This window comes from Bos mutus, chromosome 25, assembly GCF_027580195.1.
Source record: "Bos mutus isolate GX-2022 chromosome 25, NWIPB_WYAK_1.1, whole genome shotgun sequence".
Lineage (NCBI taxonomy): Eukaryota > Metazoa > Chordata > Mammalia > Artiodactyla > Bovidae > Bos > Bos mutus.
In genome coordinates this window covers 41,911,986-41,926,622 of record NC_091641.1, presented here as the reverse complement: position 1 = coordinate 41,926,622, position 14,637 = coordinate 41,911,986, and the positions used below count along the sequence as shown (strand labels likewise).

Below are 14,637 nucleotides of genomic sequence, written 5' to 3'. Positions count from 1 at the left end.
TTTTTAATAATAGAAAATTATTTAATTAGTATACATGTGTTCCCCATCCTGAACCCTCCTCCCTCCTCCCTCCCCACACCATCCCTCTGGGTCGTCCCAGTGCACCAGCCCCAAGCATCCAGCATCGTGCATTGAACCTGGACTGGCATCTCGTTTCATACATGACGTTTCACATGTTTCAATGCCATTCTCCCAAATCTCCCCACCCTCTCCCTCTCCCACAGAGTCCATAAGACTGTTCTATACATCAGTGTCTCTTTTGCTGTCTCGTATACAGGGTTATCGTTACCATCTTTCTAAATTCCATATATATGTGTTAGTATACTGTATTGGTGTTTTTCCTTCTGGCTTACTTCACTCTGTATAATAGGCTCCAGTTTCATCCACCTCATTAGAACTGATTCAAATGTATTCTTTTTAATGGCTGAGTAATACTCCATTGTGTATATGTACCACAGCTTTCTTATCCATTCATCTGCTGATGGACATCTAGGTTGCTTCCATGTCCTGGCTATTATAAACAGTGCTGCGATGAACATTGGGGTACACGTGTCTCTGCAAAATCATAACCATTATAGAATAAAATCTATATAATCTTGGGTTTGGTATGAGTTTTTAAATAAAACACCAAACAGTAGTCTATGAAAGAAAAAAAAATGTGATGCTGTCTATTAAAATTTTAAATGTCTACCTCATGAAAGACCCTGTTAAAGAGAATAAAAAGAGAAATCACAGGGGCTTCCCTGGTGGTCTGATGGTGGGGAATCCACCTCCCAATGCAGGGCACACAGATCCCATCCCTGCACCAGGGAGATCCCACATGCTGCACAGCAGTTCTTCAGGGTTCCAATTTCTGCACATCCTTGCCAACAGTAGCTTCCTCTTTCTTTTCTTTTTATAGTAGCCATTCTAATAGATGCAAAGTGGTATCTTGCTGTGGGTTATTTCTGTTTTTGTTTGTGTGGGTTGAGCCGTGAGGCTTGCGGGATCTTTGTTCCCCAACAAGGGATTGAACCTGGGCCTTCGGCAGTAAAAGCACGAAGTCCAAGCCATAAACCCACCCGGGAATTCCCTCTCACTGTGGATTGTCCACTTCCCTGATGGCTAGTGATGCTGAACATCTCTTCACGTCTTTACTGGCACCAGGTTTAGCAATGACTTCTTGGGTATGACAACAAGAGCACAGGCAGTAAGATGAAACATAAATAAACTGCACTTCACAAGCACTTAAAGCTTTTGTGCTTCAAAGGATACTCTCAAGAAAGTAAAAAAACAACCTACAGAATAGAAAAAAATATTTGTTAATCACAAGTCTGATAAGCATCTTGTATCCAGAATATACAGAGAGCTCTTACAACTCAGCTACAAAGGGATAAACAACCCAAATTTAAAATGGGCAAAGGACTCAAGCAGACTTTTCTCCAAATAAGATACACAAATAGCATGAAAAGCTGCTCAGCATCATTAGCTGTCAAGGATACACAAATAAAAACCACCATGTGGTACCACTTTATATCCATTCGCTCGCTCGCTAAGTCGCTTCAGTCGTGTCTGACTCTGTGCGACCCCACAGACGGCAGCCTACCAGGCTCTGCCATCCCTGGGATTCTCCAGGCAAGAACACTGGAGTGGGTTGCCATTTCCTTCTCCAATGCATGAAAGTGAAAAGTGAAAGGGAAGTCACCCAGTCGTGTCCGACTCTTCGCGACCCCATGGACTGCAGCCCACCAGGCTCCTCCGTCCATTGGATTTTCCAGGCAAGAGTACTGGAGCAGGGTGCCATCGCCTTCTCCATCCATTAGAACGGCTGTTATCAAAACAACTTAATTCACAAAAGGAAAAAAAAGAAATGAAAAAAAAAAAAAGGACACTAACAAGAGTTGGAAAAAATATGCAGAACATGGAGCCAACAGTACACTGCCAACGAGAATGTAATGTTGCAGCCACTGAGAAAAACAGTTTGGTAATTCTTCAAAAAGATGAACATAGAGCTAACACATAATCTAGCAAGTCTAAACCTAGGAATACACACAAAGAATTGAAAACAGGTATTCAAACAAAAACTTATACACTAACTTTCATAGCAACACAGTTCCCAAGAGTGCAAAGACGGAAATAACCCAAACATCTGTCTAAGGACAAGGGTGCAGCCTGTCCATAGACTGCCCACTACAATGTGGACAGACGTCAGAACCACTGCAGTAAGAGGGGAAAAAAAGAACACTAAAGGCCGTGTATTATACAGCGCCATTTGTATGAAACATCCATAGTAGGTAAGTCATAAGACAGAAAGTGGACTCGTGGGGGCCAGAGGTCACAGGGAGGGTGGAGAGGGGAGTGGGCGCTTAGGGGGCTTCCCTTCAGAGTGAAAAGCAGACAGAGGGGACAGCTGCCCATAAGATGACGCACCGAGTGTCGCTGCCGCACACACTAGAAAACAGTTAATTCCACCCTATGCAAACTCTACCGCATCAACAGCCAGAGAGAGAGCGCCCTGAGCCCCCGGGCAGCCCCCGCCTCGGCCGAGCCTCCAGGGCTGTCCACGGCCCGGCTGCCGCGGGACCTGGCCAGCCACCCTTTGGATGCTCGTGCCCCGGCCACACTGTCACTCAGCTCCTCCCTCCGGCAGCTTCCCCGTCAAGTCCCAGGCCACCTTCCCTGCCTCCTTCACAGAGGCATGGTGATCCGCGACCCCTCATCGGGGCTCATGGGGTCTCAGTGTGCAGTTGCCAAGGGTCGTCTCCCCAGAATGGGTGGAAATGAGTGTTTCCTGAGCCTCGCTGTGTACAGGCAGCTGGCTCAGTTCGTCCTGAGAGGCAGGCGTGGCCCACCTACAACCACCAGCCTCTAAAAGCGGCTGCTCCCTCAGGCAAGAGGAGGACCCAGTGTGTGAGTCACATGAACACCGTGCCCAGCCGTCCAGTCCTGCGGGGCTCAGGTCCACGTGAGCTGCAGGCACCACACAGATGCTGTTATAAATACACCGGCCTGGGGCTCCCCAGGGCCAGCTCCAGGAAGTGGATTCGCGCTGGTATTTTTATCCCTGGTTAGAGCAGAGGGTGCCTGCGCCTCACTTCCGTCCACACACGTCCACTCTCTGGAAACTAAAGATACACTCAGGGTCCTGCCTGGTCCCGCCTGTCGCTCTCCACAAACCTCAGGGCTCCACAGCACGCAGTGGGGCGGGGTGGGGGGCCCTGTCTGAGCCAGAGCGACCTGTGCCTCAGGACCTGGGGAGGCTTTGCTTCTCTCTGCTCGGACCACAGGGAGGTGCCTCTCCAGCCCAGCACCCAGGAGACAGGCCTCCATCTATCCCACCTGCAATACATCAGCACCTCCAACCTCAGGGCAGGTCCAGCCCAGCCCTCACTAAACAGAGGACCCCAGTACCAGACCCAAGTCCCGCAGCCAGGAGGGACAGGGTCCATGTGTGAAACCCAGGGAGTGTGCTAGGGAGGCCCCAGAGGCACCCCGGCGCCCCAGGGCCAGTAGGAATCCGGAGACATCTGGCAGAGGCAGGGACTGCCCAGAAAGGGGAAGTCCTACCCCAGCACCTGATAACGTGACCTCTTACAGAAACAGGGCCTCAGCCCGTAATTCAGCCAAAATAGAGCACGTCTTTCAGGTCAGCCCTGATCCACTGTGACGACACTGGTATACAGAGGGGCTCTGGACAGAAGGCAGGGCCCTTGTGAGGCTGGAGCTGTGCAGCCTCGAGCCAGGAATCACCTGAGCCAGGCACGGCCTGAGTCAAGTCATTGCTAGCACCCCCGCAGCCCCGCCAACACTGTGATTCCACACTTCCGGCCGCCAGAACTTCGAGACCACCAATTTCTGCTGTTCTAAGCCACTCAGCTTGTGGTGCACTGCTGCGGCAGCATGGGACACAGATAGGCGCCCTCTGCCCTGTCCCCCGCTCTCCAGACCACAGGCGGCGGGGTGGGCGATAGGCAGGGCCCTTCACAGACCTAGGCCACGGCAGGTGGTCACTTCTGGCCCTGACCCTCAGGGCTCTGGCCACAGCTCGCAGCTTCCTGGGGCTCCTGGGAGGATGAGGACAAGGAGAAGTGGGGGGCGGGGGGCCTCCCTGAGCTGGTCACTGAGCACCCCCAGAAACCCCAGGCAGCAGACCCCAGCTCCCCTCTATGTCCTCTGGGCCCGTCCCCCAGCCAGCAGCAATTCGAAACGGCCATCCATCCCTTTTAATCTCAGTCGGGGAGGAAGCCCAGGGAGGCACAGAAAGCGGACCCTCAGCCTCATCGCTGCGTCTCACCTGTGTCCACGGGGCCCAGACTGGCCTCTCAAGGGGCTGAGGGCAGAACAGGCTGTGGGGCCGACACCTCGTTTCTCAGAGGGGCCTGGGGTTAAGCCCGGAAGCAGGGAGGGAAGTGGTGGATGGGGGCCAGGATGGCAGGACGCTGAGGGCAGAGGCCCAGGCCCACAGGGGTGGGGTGCAGGGGAAAGCCCGCCTGCCTCCACCCAGACCCGACACCTGACAACCGCATGGGTGGCCCTGCGCAGGAGGTCCAGTGCCAGTCAAAGGTCAGCTCCAGGGCCATTGGTCCATGAGCCGCCAGATGGACAGGCTGCAGCACCGCGGGCCTGCCCACACAGCACCTCCCGGCCAGGAATCCAGGCTCGACCATCCAGGCTCGACCGGTCACAGAAAACGCCACTGGTGGGGGTTGGGGGGGCTCAGAGCTCCACGCACTTCCCGGGAAGGCGGAGGTCAGCTCCCCACAGAGCAGTCCAGGGCACAGTAGTCGCCACTGCTGCCCTCGCACCGGGGGGGCGCCAGCCGGGGGCGGCCCGCAGGGGCCCAGTCCTCCTGTGGCAGGTAGGCGGGCGACGGCACCCCCCACTCCACGTGTCCTGCTGGCAGCACACCTGCCGGGAGGCCGGGCCCAGGGCCGCCCTCCTCCTCCAGGCCCGCCGACGGCCAGGCGTCTGCTGGGTCACAGTGCAGCAAAGCGACGGCCTCCCGGACATGGGCTTCCAGGAGGGCTCCTCGTGGGGGGCCGGCATGGTCCCGGCCAGCCTGTGGGCTGGCTCCGCGGGCCCCTATCCAGGTCTAGAATAGAGCAGCGGGAGGAGGGCAGGCCTCAGGAGGCGTGTTCAGGACTCAGCATGGGAGCAGCCGCCCCTTCTCCACGAAGCTCTCCAGACAGCCACACCCAGAACCCAGAGCGCCCTGCCCATCCACCATGGGCCGGCCCAGCCTCGGCACAGGGCCCCCTCCCTCCAAACGCCCCCCTGCACGGGCCCGGGGCTCACAGAGGCCTAAGCCAGGGTGTAGATACGGGCCAAAGACAGTGCTGCCCCTCACCCCAATCCCACTACCCGCACGCACGCACGCACGCACGCACGCGGTGCTGTTGGGCCTAACACCTCTGGGCCAAGGTCAGCAGACCTGGACCCCTCTGTGGGACCACAGGAGGCCCCCACCTCCAAAAGGAAGCTGTTTCTGCATATAAATCAACGAAGTTAGAACACTCCCTTTCACCATGCACACACACAAAAATTCAAAATGACTTAAAGATCTAAACATAAGACATGTCACCATAAAACTCCTAGAAGAGAACATAGGCAGAACATTCCCTAACATACATCATACTAAAGTTTTCACAGGTCAGTCTCCCGAGGCAACAGAAATAAAAATAAGCAAATGCAACCTAATCAAGCTAACAAGCTTTTCCACAACAAAGGAAACCATAAAATGAAAAGACAACATACAGACTAGGAGAAAATATTTGCAAACAATGTGACCAACAAGGGATTAATTTTTAAAATATACAAACAGCTCATACAACTCACTAACAACATCAACAACAACAACAACAAAAATCAAAAAATGGGCAGAAGACTGAAAAAGACATTTCTCCAAAGAAGAAACACAAATGGCCAAGAGGTACATGAAGCTCGCCATCAATAATTATTAGAGAAATGCAAATGGAAATTACAGTGAGGTACCATCTCACACTGGTCAGAATGGCCATCATTAAAAGCTGCAAATAGGACTTCCCTGGTGGAACAGTGGATAAGAATCCACCTGCCAATGCACAGGACATGGGTTCGATCCCTGGTCCAGGAAGATCACACATTCCATGGAGCAACTAAGCCTGTGCTTCACAAGTTCTGAAGCCCACGTGCCCAGAGCTTGTGCTCCCCAATGAGAGAAGTCACCGCAATGAGAAGCCCACACACAGCCACACAGAGTTGTCCTCACCACAACCAGAGAAAGCACACACACGGCAACGAAGACCCAGCACAAACAAAAATACGTAAATAAGTAAAAAAAAAACTACAAACAATAAATGCTGGAGAGGGTGTAGAGAAAAGGGAACCCTCCTACACTGTTAGTAGGAATAAACTGGTCATCCACTGTAGAAAACTGTATGGATGCTCCTTAAAATAAAAAAATAGAGCTACCATATGACCCAGCAATCCCACTCTTGGGCATATATCCAGACAAAATTCTAATTCAAAAAGATACGTGCATTACCATGTGTAAAATTAGACAGCTGGTGGAAATTTGCTGTATGAGGCAGGGAGCTCAAATCTGATGCTCTGTGACAACCTAGAAGGGTGGGAGATGGGAGGGAGGTTCAAGAGGAAGGGACATGCGTATATATGTGTATATATATATATATATATACACACAACTGAAACCAACAATATTGTAAAACAACTACCCTCCAATTAAAAATACATATTTTTTATAAAAAGGTATATGTACCTCAATGTTCACTGAAGCATTATGCACAATAGCCAAGACAGAGAAACAATCTAAATGTCTATCAATATGTGAATGGATGAAGAAGTGTGTGTGTGTGTGTGTGTGTGTGCGCGCACAATGGAATATAACTCAGACACAAAAAGAATGAAATAATGCCATTTTCAGCAACACGGTTGCAATCACAGATTACCATACTAAGTGAAATAAGTCAGACAAAGACAAACACCATGTGAAATCGCTTATACGACACAAGGGAAAGTGTCTACAAAACAGAAACAGGCTCCCGGACATAGAAGACGCTTGTGATCGCCACAGGGGTGGGGGAGGGGTATTCTGGGAGCTGGGGGCACGCCGCATAAATAGCAAGGTCCTCCTGTAGAGCCAGTACCCTGTGACAAACCATCATGGAAAAGAAGTTTTTAAGAAGCTGTTTCCTACATGGGACCAGGGATCTCCATCGAGTGCAGCACACACACCTTCCATCGGAGAGCCAGTCCGTGGCTCCAGACCACGTCCTGGGGGGTCTAACTAGCCCCCGGCGGCTGCTGTGGTTCTACAGGGAAGGGGCTGGGTGCCTACAGCCCAGAAGGGGAGTTCAGGGTAACATTTACCCCACAGCCCTGATCAAGGCCTCAGCTTTAAGCTCCAAATCATCTCTCTCGATGACAATCTTAGAAACCATACTTTCTGTTAAGAGAGGAAAAGGCCAGGAGGAACCCGGCCATGCAGAGCCAGTCCGCGGACCCCCGGAGCTCCATCCTCTGACAAAGCAAGGGGCCCAAGACAGTGAGACCAGAGACCACCCATGGAGCTCCCCTGCCGCTCCTTCTGCCTGTGGAGCAAGAGCGTCCGGCCAGCAGTGGGGACCACAGGGCCACCAAGCTGTCCTGAGTGGCCTGTGAGAGCCCACGAGGGCACCATGACGAGGGTGGGAGGCCAACTCATCACACCAGCCAGCGGGCCTGGAGGGGCCAGGCCCTCCACAGCGGCCACCAGAGTAGCCCAGGGACCAGGGACGGCTCCAGGGCATCAGAAGACGCAGCCGCCGGCGCTGGCACCTCAAAGGGCCACTGCAAACCGAAGAGGCAATGTCACAAGAATCTTCACGTTTTTCCATCAGCAATGAAATCAGAGACACAAGAGGAAAAAGAGCTCAGCCACACGACAAAGCTAATTTTTCTTCTTGCCCATTTGAGTCATAGTGTGTATATACCTCTATATATACTCTACAGGCCACTGTATACACTGAAAAAGCTCAAAGCACTGACAAAGGCCCCCAAACCTCATCGAAGCCCACATCCTGGGGAGGCCGGACATCAGGGCACCCCGGCCCCACCCCAACCCTGGCCCGCAGGGTCACAAACCTGGAAGTCCCCGTTGTGCACGCTGTACAGAGGCTGGAAGAATGGGCCTGGGGACGGCACATCCTTGTACAAAGCTGTCTTCATCCTGCAGCCAGGAGACGGCAGTCAGAGGCTTCAGAGACCTGGGCCAGGGGCTCCTTGCAGCCCTGCTCCAGGCGTCACTGCAGGGACCTCAGCTCCTTCTAGCAGCAGGCCCGTCCCTGCCCCGCATGCGCTCTCCCCTCACTGGGTCCACATCTGACACGTGTACCTATGGGCCCTGTGCAGGTGACCCCACAGAGCTGAGTTATACCAAGCCACGCAGTGGAGGTGCCCAGCTTTGTCCTCAGTCTGAGAGGGAGACAGCACCTCCAGGAAGCCCGCCTGATTTCTCCCTGAGCATCTACCCACCCAGGACCCAGTGGTCCTCCCCTGAGGATGGCATACTGGGCTCCAATCCAGCAGGTCCAGGTCAACCTCAGCAGCCTCCCCGGGGGCCTAGCCCAATTCCCCACACCAGGGCTGGCCTCAGGGGGCACAGGTCACATAGCATCCACCCGCACGTCCCATCAGTTTCTATTCCTGAGACCCTGGCACTTCCCTCCCCTTGGCTCCATCTCTGCTCCTCCCGCCAGCTCCCACACTTGCCTCCGTCTGGACACCGCTGCTGGTTGCCCCGCAGGCCTCCTCCTCACTTGTACCACGAACTTCCTCTCTCAAAACATCAGCCAGGTCACATCACATGTGGCCAGGCTTCAAGGGCTTTCCTTTGACCCAAGGAAAAGCCTGACCCCTCCCTCGCCCAGGCTCTCTCTGTCCAGTCGCCTCTCACCCTCTCTGCTCCCTGTCCATGCCCGGCCAGTCTCCTGTGGGGCCAGCCCTGCACCCTGTCACCTGACCGTGTGATGGCTTGTTTCAGGAGGGCCTTTGTGTTCATCTGGATCTCAGCAGCATCCCCCAGGGCCGGGCACAGGGGCCCATGGAAACCAGACGCCCAGCACTGTGCCCACAGAACCAGGCAACGGGCTGGCACCTCCAGAGGCAGGAGACAGGGCTCAGACCACAGCACAGTGTCCAGGGCTCCTGGGGACACACTGTCTACCACCCCCACGCACATGGCAACTTGGGAACTCCCCACTGGTCCAGGGCAGAGGCCTGAAACCCCTCCCCATCCAGGAGCATGCAGGGAGGGGCTGCAGGTTTGAACCTTCAATGCACCGTTGACCCCATGCCCAAACACACACACACACATGATCACACGCACACAAGCACACACTCCCACACACGATCACACACACACAAGCACATGCTCTCACACACATCCCTGGCCACCCACCTGGGCGACAGTTTGAACAGTAAGTAGATCAGGCTGCTCAGCAGGAGGAAGAGGGACACAGCGACCAGGGTGCTATCAGACTGCCCCAGAGCAGGGACCAGGCGACCTGTGGCGAGAAGGACCAGGGCTGTGTCCCTCTGACTCGCCAAGGCATCCAGCCGAGTGCCTGGGCCACAGGGGAAGTACCGGACAGGTCCTGGAGGTTTGTTTCACGCCTGCAAGACCAGGTGAGGCACGCACCCCTGGGCCTCGCCTTTTCCATCCACAGGGTCAACAGGGTCTGCGATCCTTCAGGACCTCTGTCCACGGGGTCAGCCAGGCCGCCCTAAGCAGACGAGGCTACGCCCGGCTCCACGGGCAGCAGCGGGGCCTGGTGTGCAGCCTGGGGCCACGGTCACTCCCGGGAGCCCCCCAAACTGACCCCGTTGACCATCTCAGAGAGAGGGGGTAGGAGGGGGAAAGGTGGGACACTCGGAGGCAGGAGGGGCCCCACCCAGACCCCGGGGGCAGCGGCCACGGCAGCGCCCACCTCGTCTGGGGGGAGCGGCAAAGCAGGCAGGCTGGCTCCAGTCACTCCACACGCCCTCGTATCGCTCCTCCTCCGCCACCTCGCCCTCTAGGGCAGCCATCTGGACTCGCAGCCGGGCCTCATAGGCAGAACCAGGGTCCAACTCGGCGGCTTCAAGTTTGAGCCAGGTCACCCCAACGATGTGATCCTTGTGCCGAGCCCACTGGGGATGAGGACAGTCGGGAGATGCCAGTGGTGAGACTGGGTCGTCAGCCCTAGAGGACACGCACGCGGGAACACTGCACGTCCACACGCTCACGTGCATTCACTTGCATGCACACTCATCCACATAGGCAGGCCCTGGGAACACGCGCACACACACACACAAGCACGCTCACCACTCTGCACTCACATACCCTTGGCTCTGGTCACTGCCTTCCTTGTAATTCCAAGGTGAAAGCACCCTGGGTGGGAAGAGCAGCATCTCCTGCTGCTTCCAGGAGAGACGGGCCCCAGGGTGGGCGACCCAGCTTTACCTCCCAGGCTTCCTCCTGCCTCTTGAAGGCCAGTTCATAGCTGAGAAGCATGGCCAGCGGCTCCAAGGCAGGACTGACGCTCCAGGTCAGGACACAGTGCTCAGAGCTGACGTTGCTCTGCAAGTCCGAGGGGGGGTCCAGCTTCACTGAAACAGAGCAAAGCCACGTGAGGGTGTGTGAGTCAGCACGCCCAAGACTGGGGATCAGAAAGATTCCCGGGAAGGATGAGGATGTGACCAAGGCCCTCTCAGAGCAAGGCCTCCCTGGGAGCCTGGGACGAGACAACCCCTGAGGCAGCTAAGATGCATCTCAAATCTAAGCTGGCGTGCCTGAAGTGCATTTCAAGGGACTCACGCTGCAGCTCCAGCCCCAACTCAAAGCCCTGCTCCTTCATCCTCCTCCGGACCCAAGCCCTCCGGCAACCAGTGGGCCGACCCCTCGCCCCTCAGTTCCTACCTGCTGCAAGCCCTGGGTCTGTCTGCAGGGACTGGGCACGCTTGACTGGGTGGCGGGGGTTATGGGCGGTGGGCTGTGGCCAGGGGGTTCCCAGCCAACACACCCGACCCAGGTCTCACCGTGTCTCCGGGGCAGATACTGTGGATCCACAAGGCTGACCTGCTCCTTCCCAGAGATGTGGTGGTGGAAGGTGATGGTGAAGTTGTCAGCAGGCACGAGGACCTCCTCGGGCGGCAGCTCCACGGTGCACACGCCGGCCCAGAAGACACACTTGTGCTTGCTGCCCGGCACGACGTTGCTGGAAAGGACACGTGTGGGCACCAAGGGACCATGGCCCCCCCAGCTCCCTGCCCTCTGCCCCCGCTCTCCAGCCTCACCTGGTGAAGAGCAGCCAGGAGCCGGCCCCCTGGCCCAGCGCTGGGCCAGGCCAGCGGCACTCAATCCTGAGGATGTTGTTATTGTAGCAGGTGAAAGCCCCAGGCCCTGGCCCTGGGAACAGTGACCGTGGCAAGTTCACCGTGGCTGCCTTGGGGCAGGGCCAGGGGAGGGGGAGGGCTTGGCGCTGACCCCCTGTGACAGGGCAGGCCTGAGAGAAGGAGCCCTGAGGTGACCACGGCGGGGCTGGGCACCCTAAGGGGATGGGCTGTGACCATGCGCCCTGGGTGGGGCTGAAGCCCCAACCGGTCTGCAGAAGATGGGCACCCGCAGCCCAGACCCTGCCCCGCTCTGTGCCCATAGCCCCTGCACGCCCTGAGCCAGCCCTCACCTCCTCTGTCTCCCAGGACAGGGACCCCCAGGCTGAGCCAGGCGCAGAGCAGGAAGCAGGTGCCCGCCTCTCTCATCAGAACTTCGCTCTGCAAGGTCCAACCTGGAAGAGGCTGGGCTGAGGGGCTGTGTAGAGAGCACCACCCCCCCCCGCCGCGCCCCGAGGTGGCACTGTGGGGAGGGCATTTCAAGCAAGTCACCACCCGCTCCCTCATCCCATCCCTTGAAGGAGGCTGAGCACCGCAGGGGAGCAGCACCCGCAGGAGCTCAAGCTCAGGCCTCCCAGGTCTGAATCAGCCACGTGTCCAGGTCTGTCCAGCAGGCAGCGCTCTGAGCCTGGGCCCCAGGTCCCCCCTGCAGGGGAGTCAGGGTTGGGGGAACACGGTTGTAGATGACAACTGAAGGGCAGATCTGCTGGACCCACTGGTGTCACACCTGGGCCAACTGTGCAAGGTGTACATCCACGTGAGTTCCCACCAGAGCCATGGGAGGTGGGGGGCTGACCCCAGGGCTCTGCCCCAGGACAGCAGAGGAAAGGCAGGGGGTGTCCACATGCCCGCCAGCACCTCCCACACTGTTGCCACAGGCCCATCCTGAGGAGCCCTGCAGAGGACAGCACCCCGGGGCGGGGCTCCCAGTGCTGGATGCGAGGAAGCACCTTGGGGTGAGCAGGCTGCTGACGCCCTGTCACCCCATTTTTGCAGCCCCAGATGGTACACTGATAGCTCCTTCGCAGGAAGCAGGGCCAGCCTGGTTATGCAAGCCTGATGGGTGATAAGGACTCAGAAAAGCAGCAGACAAGCACAGACCGCAGCACGGAAGCTCTCAGAGCCCGCACCCACTCTCCCAGCAGCAGACGCCCACCCCACCCCCCGCAGCCTCCTCATGGACCCACACGACAGACCCCTGTCAGATCAATAGGCAGGAAGACCTCACCCGCCTCTGGATTGAAGCATCACCTGCCACAAACCGCTGGCAGTCACGGGGGGAGGGAGCTGGCTCTCAGGGATCCCGAGACGGGGTCATCCACAAGGATGTTGGGGGGTGGCCGGGAAGTGGGCACCAGGATGTGGGGGGCAGGGTACTTAGGATGTGGGGGGCGGGGCACTTACGATGTGGGGGGTGGGGGGCACTTAGGATGTGGGGGGCGGGGGACATTTAGGATGTGGGGGGCAGGGGGCATTTAGGATGTAGGGCAGGAAGAAGTGCCAGGATGGCCCCAGGGAGGCCCAATCACACCCAGAGGAGACAGGTCGCGGGGTGGCCGCGACGCAGGATGGGGCCCCACGGGAGAGCGGCCCCACATGCCCGTCCTGCGGGGGCCAGGCCGACATCCCCACCCGGCTCGTCCCTTCCCACTGGTCCGTGGACATGGCTTTCGGCAGACAGCACTCTGGCCCCCTTTCCCAACCCCGCTTCCTCCCTGGCCTCAGGGTCAAGGTCTGGCCAGATGACCTCCAGCCCACAGCCTGCCTCCCGGCTTCCGGCCCGCCAAGAAGTCATGGGCTGCCATGCAGCTGGACTTCTGCCGGGCCCTCGTAGGGTCAGCGCCCCGGGCCTCACCAGGTGAGACGCCCGCAGGGCGGGGTTTATGCAGCGCACCACACCCTCCGGATTGGCTTCCTGTCCCCTTTCACACAGTCTGTATTTTTAATGGGGACAGACTATCCCTGCCCATCCCGGGGTGGGATGGAGGCTGCGGTTGAGACGGCACTGATCCACCACTGCCCTCACTGCTGGGAGAGGAGGGAGTCCAGAGGCTGGCTCCCGGGGCAGCTCGGACCTGGGGGGCGGGCCTGAGACACAGCACGAGGCAGGAAACGGGAGCAGGACCCGGCGCCCCGGGGCAAAGGGCTGAGGACCCTGCTGGGCAAGGGCAGAGGCGGGGCGTCAGGGCAGGGAGGCCACCTGTCCTGGGATGGCCCAGCCGGACAGGCACCTGCCTCAGGGAGGTGGACGTCCCGGGACACGGAGAGGCCAGGCCAGAACCAGGGAGAGACGCGGGCGGGATGCAGGGGCCTTGGGTGGACGGGGCCCAGAGAGCAGGACCCAGGACAGAGGGAGGAGGGGGCTGAGGCTGGGAATGCCTCAGGACGAGCTGCTCACTGTCACCCCCCAAACCACCCCCCACCCCCCACCCCCACCTTGTCACTGCCTTCCGCCGAGGCGCCGTGCATGGCATGGCTGAAAGAATGCTGACAACGGCCTGGGGTTCAACGAGGGCGGCGCTCTGCTCCACCCACGCCCACACAGCCCTGCCAGCAGCCCGAACTGGCATCAGCAGCCCTGGCATCAGGCTCCCCCAGGGTGTCTGATTCTTGCTGCGCCCTCCCACCTGCTCCTAACTGAAGAGACATCCCGACCTTCCCCCAGGCCTGCCTTTGCCTGGAGAAGATGTTAACGGGGCTCTGGAACATTCGAGCACGAGCCCTCTTCCTCTCCATCTTCTCGGCTGCAGAGCCCTCTTGGAAGCCTGCCCTCTCCTGCTGCCCTGCCCACAGGTCCCATGGGGGGTCCACAGACTCCTCTTCAGACCTAAAGCCCCTCAAAGTCATGCGCGAGAGCAGAGGCTTTACCAGCCCCAGGACTGAACCCCATCTCCACTCAGTCATCCGAGCTGAGACCACCTGACCCCAGAATGCCCACGCGCTGCCCCCAAGGGGTCAGGAACTACCCTGGCCCTAAGCCTACCCTGAACTCCACCTGACGAGCTCAGTGCCAGCCCCTCTGCCCAGTGGCACCCACGAGGCTCACAGGCCAGGCCAGGATGGCCCGCCATTCCTATAGCACATGTCTGTCGCCAGGAGATGCCCAAGGCAGGACAGAGTTGATGAACCAGGGTGGCCTCCCCAACGCCCTGCCACCCTTCTGAGTATGCCCCCCAGGCTCCTCCTGAGCTCGGGGCTTGCGGGCCACCTGCCCCGTCCCCCAAAGTCCACGCTGACTTGAGCAGTGGA

General features: G+C 57.9%; 1 protein-coding gene across 2 annotated transcripts; it reads right to left on the bottom strand.

Moving 5' to 3' along the window:
- Positions 1-221: 221 nt before the first annotated feature.
- On the bottom strand, positions 222-13,773 carry LOC102284739 (interleukin-9 receptor-like). Of its 2 annotated transcripts, none has more exons than XM_070362496.1 (7): positions 11,682-13,773; positions 11,035-11,213; positions 10,460-10,605; positions 9,945-10,146; positions 9,416-9,521; positions 8,101-8,185; positions 222-5,071 (listed from the first exon to the last, which is right to left on the bottom strand). In XM_070362496.1, exons 1-7 carry the CDS (start codon positions 11,864-11,866, stop codon positions 4,730-4,732), a joined length of 1,245 nt encoding a protein of 414 aa, XP_070218597.1. In that variant the 5' UTR covers positions 11,867-13,773; the 3' UTR covers positions 222-4,729. The 2 variants fall into 2 exon arrangements, with proteins under 2 accessions (XP_070218597.1, XP_070218596.1); XM_070362495.1 differs by lacking the exon at positions 11,682-13,773 and adding an exon at positions 11,293-11,661.
- Between the last annotated feature and the right edge of the window lie 864 nt (positions 13,774-14,637).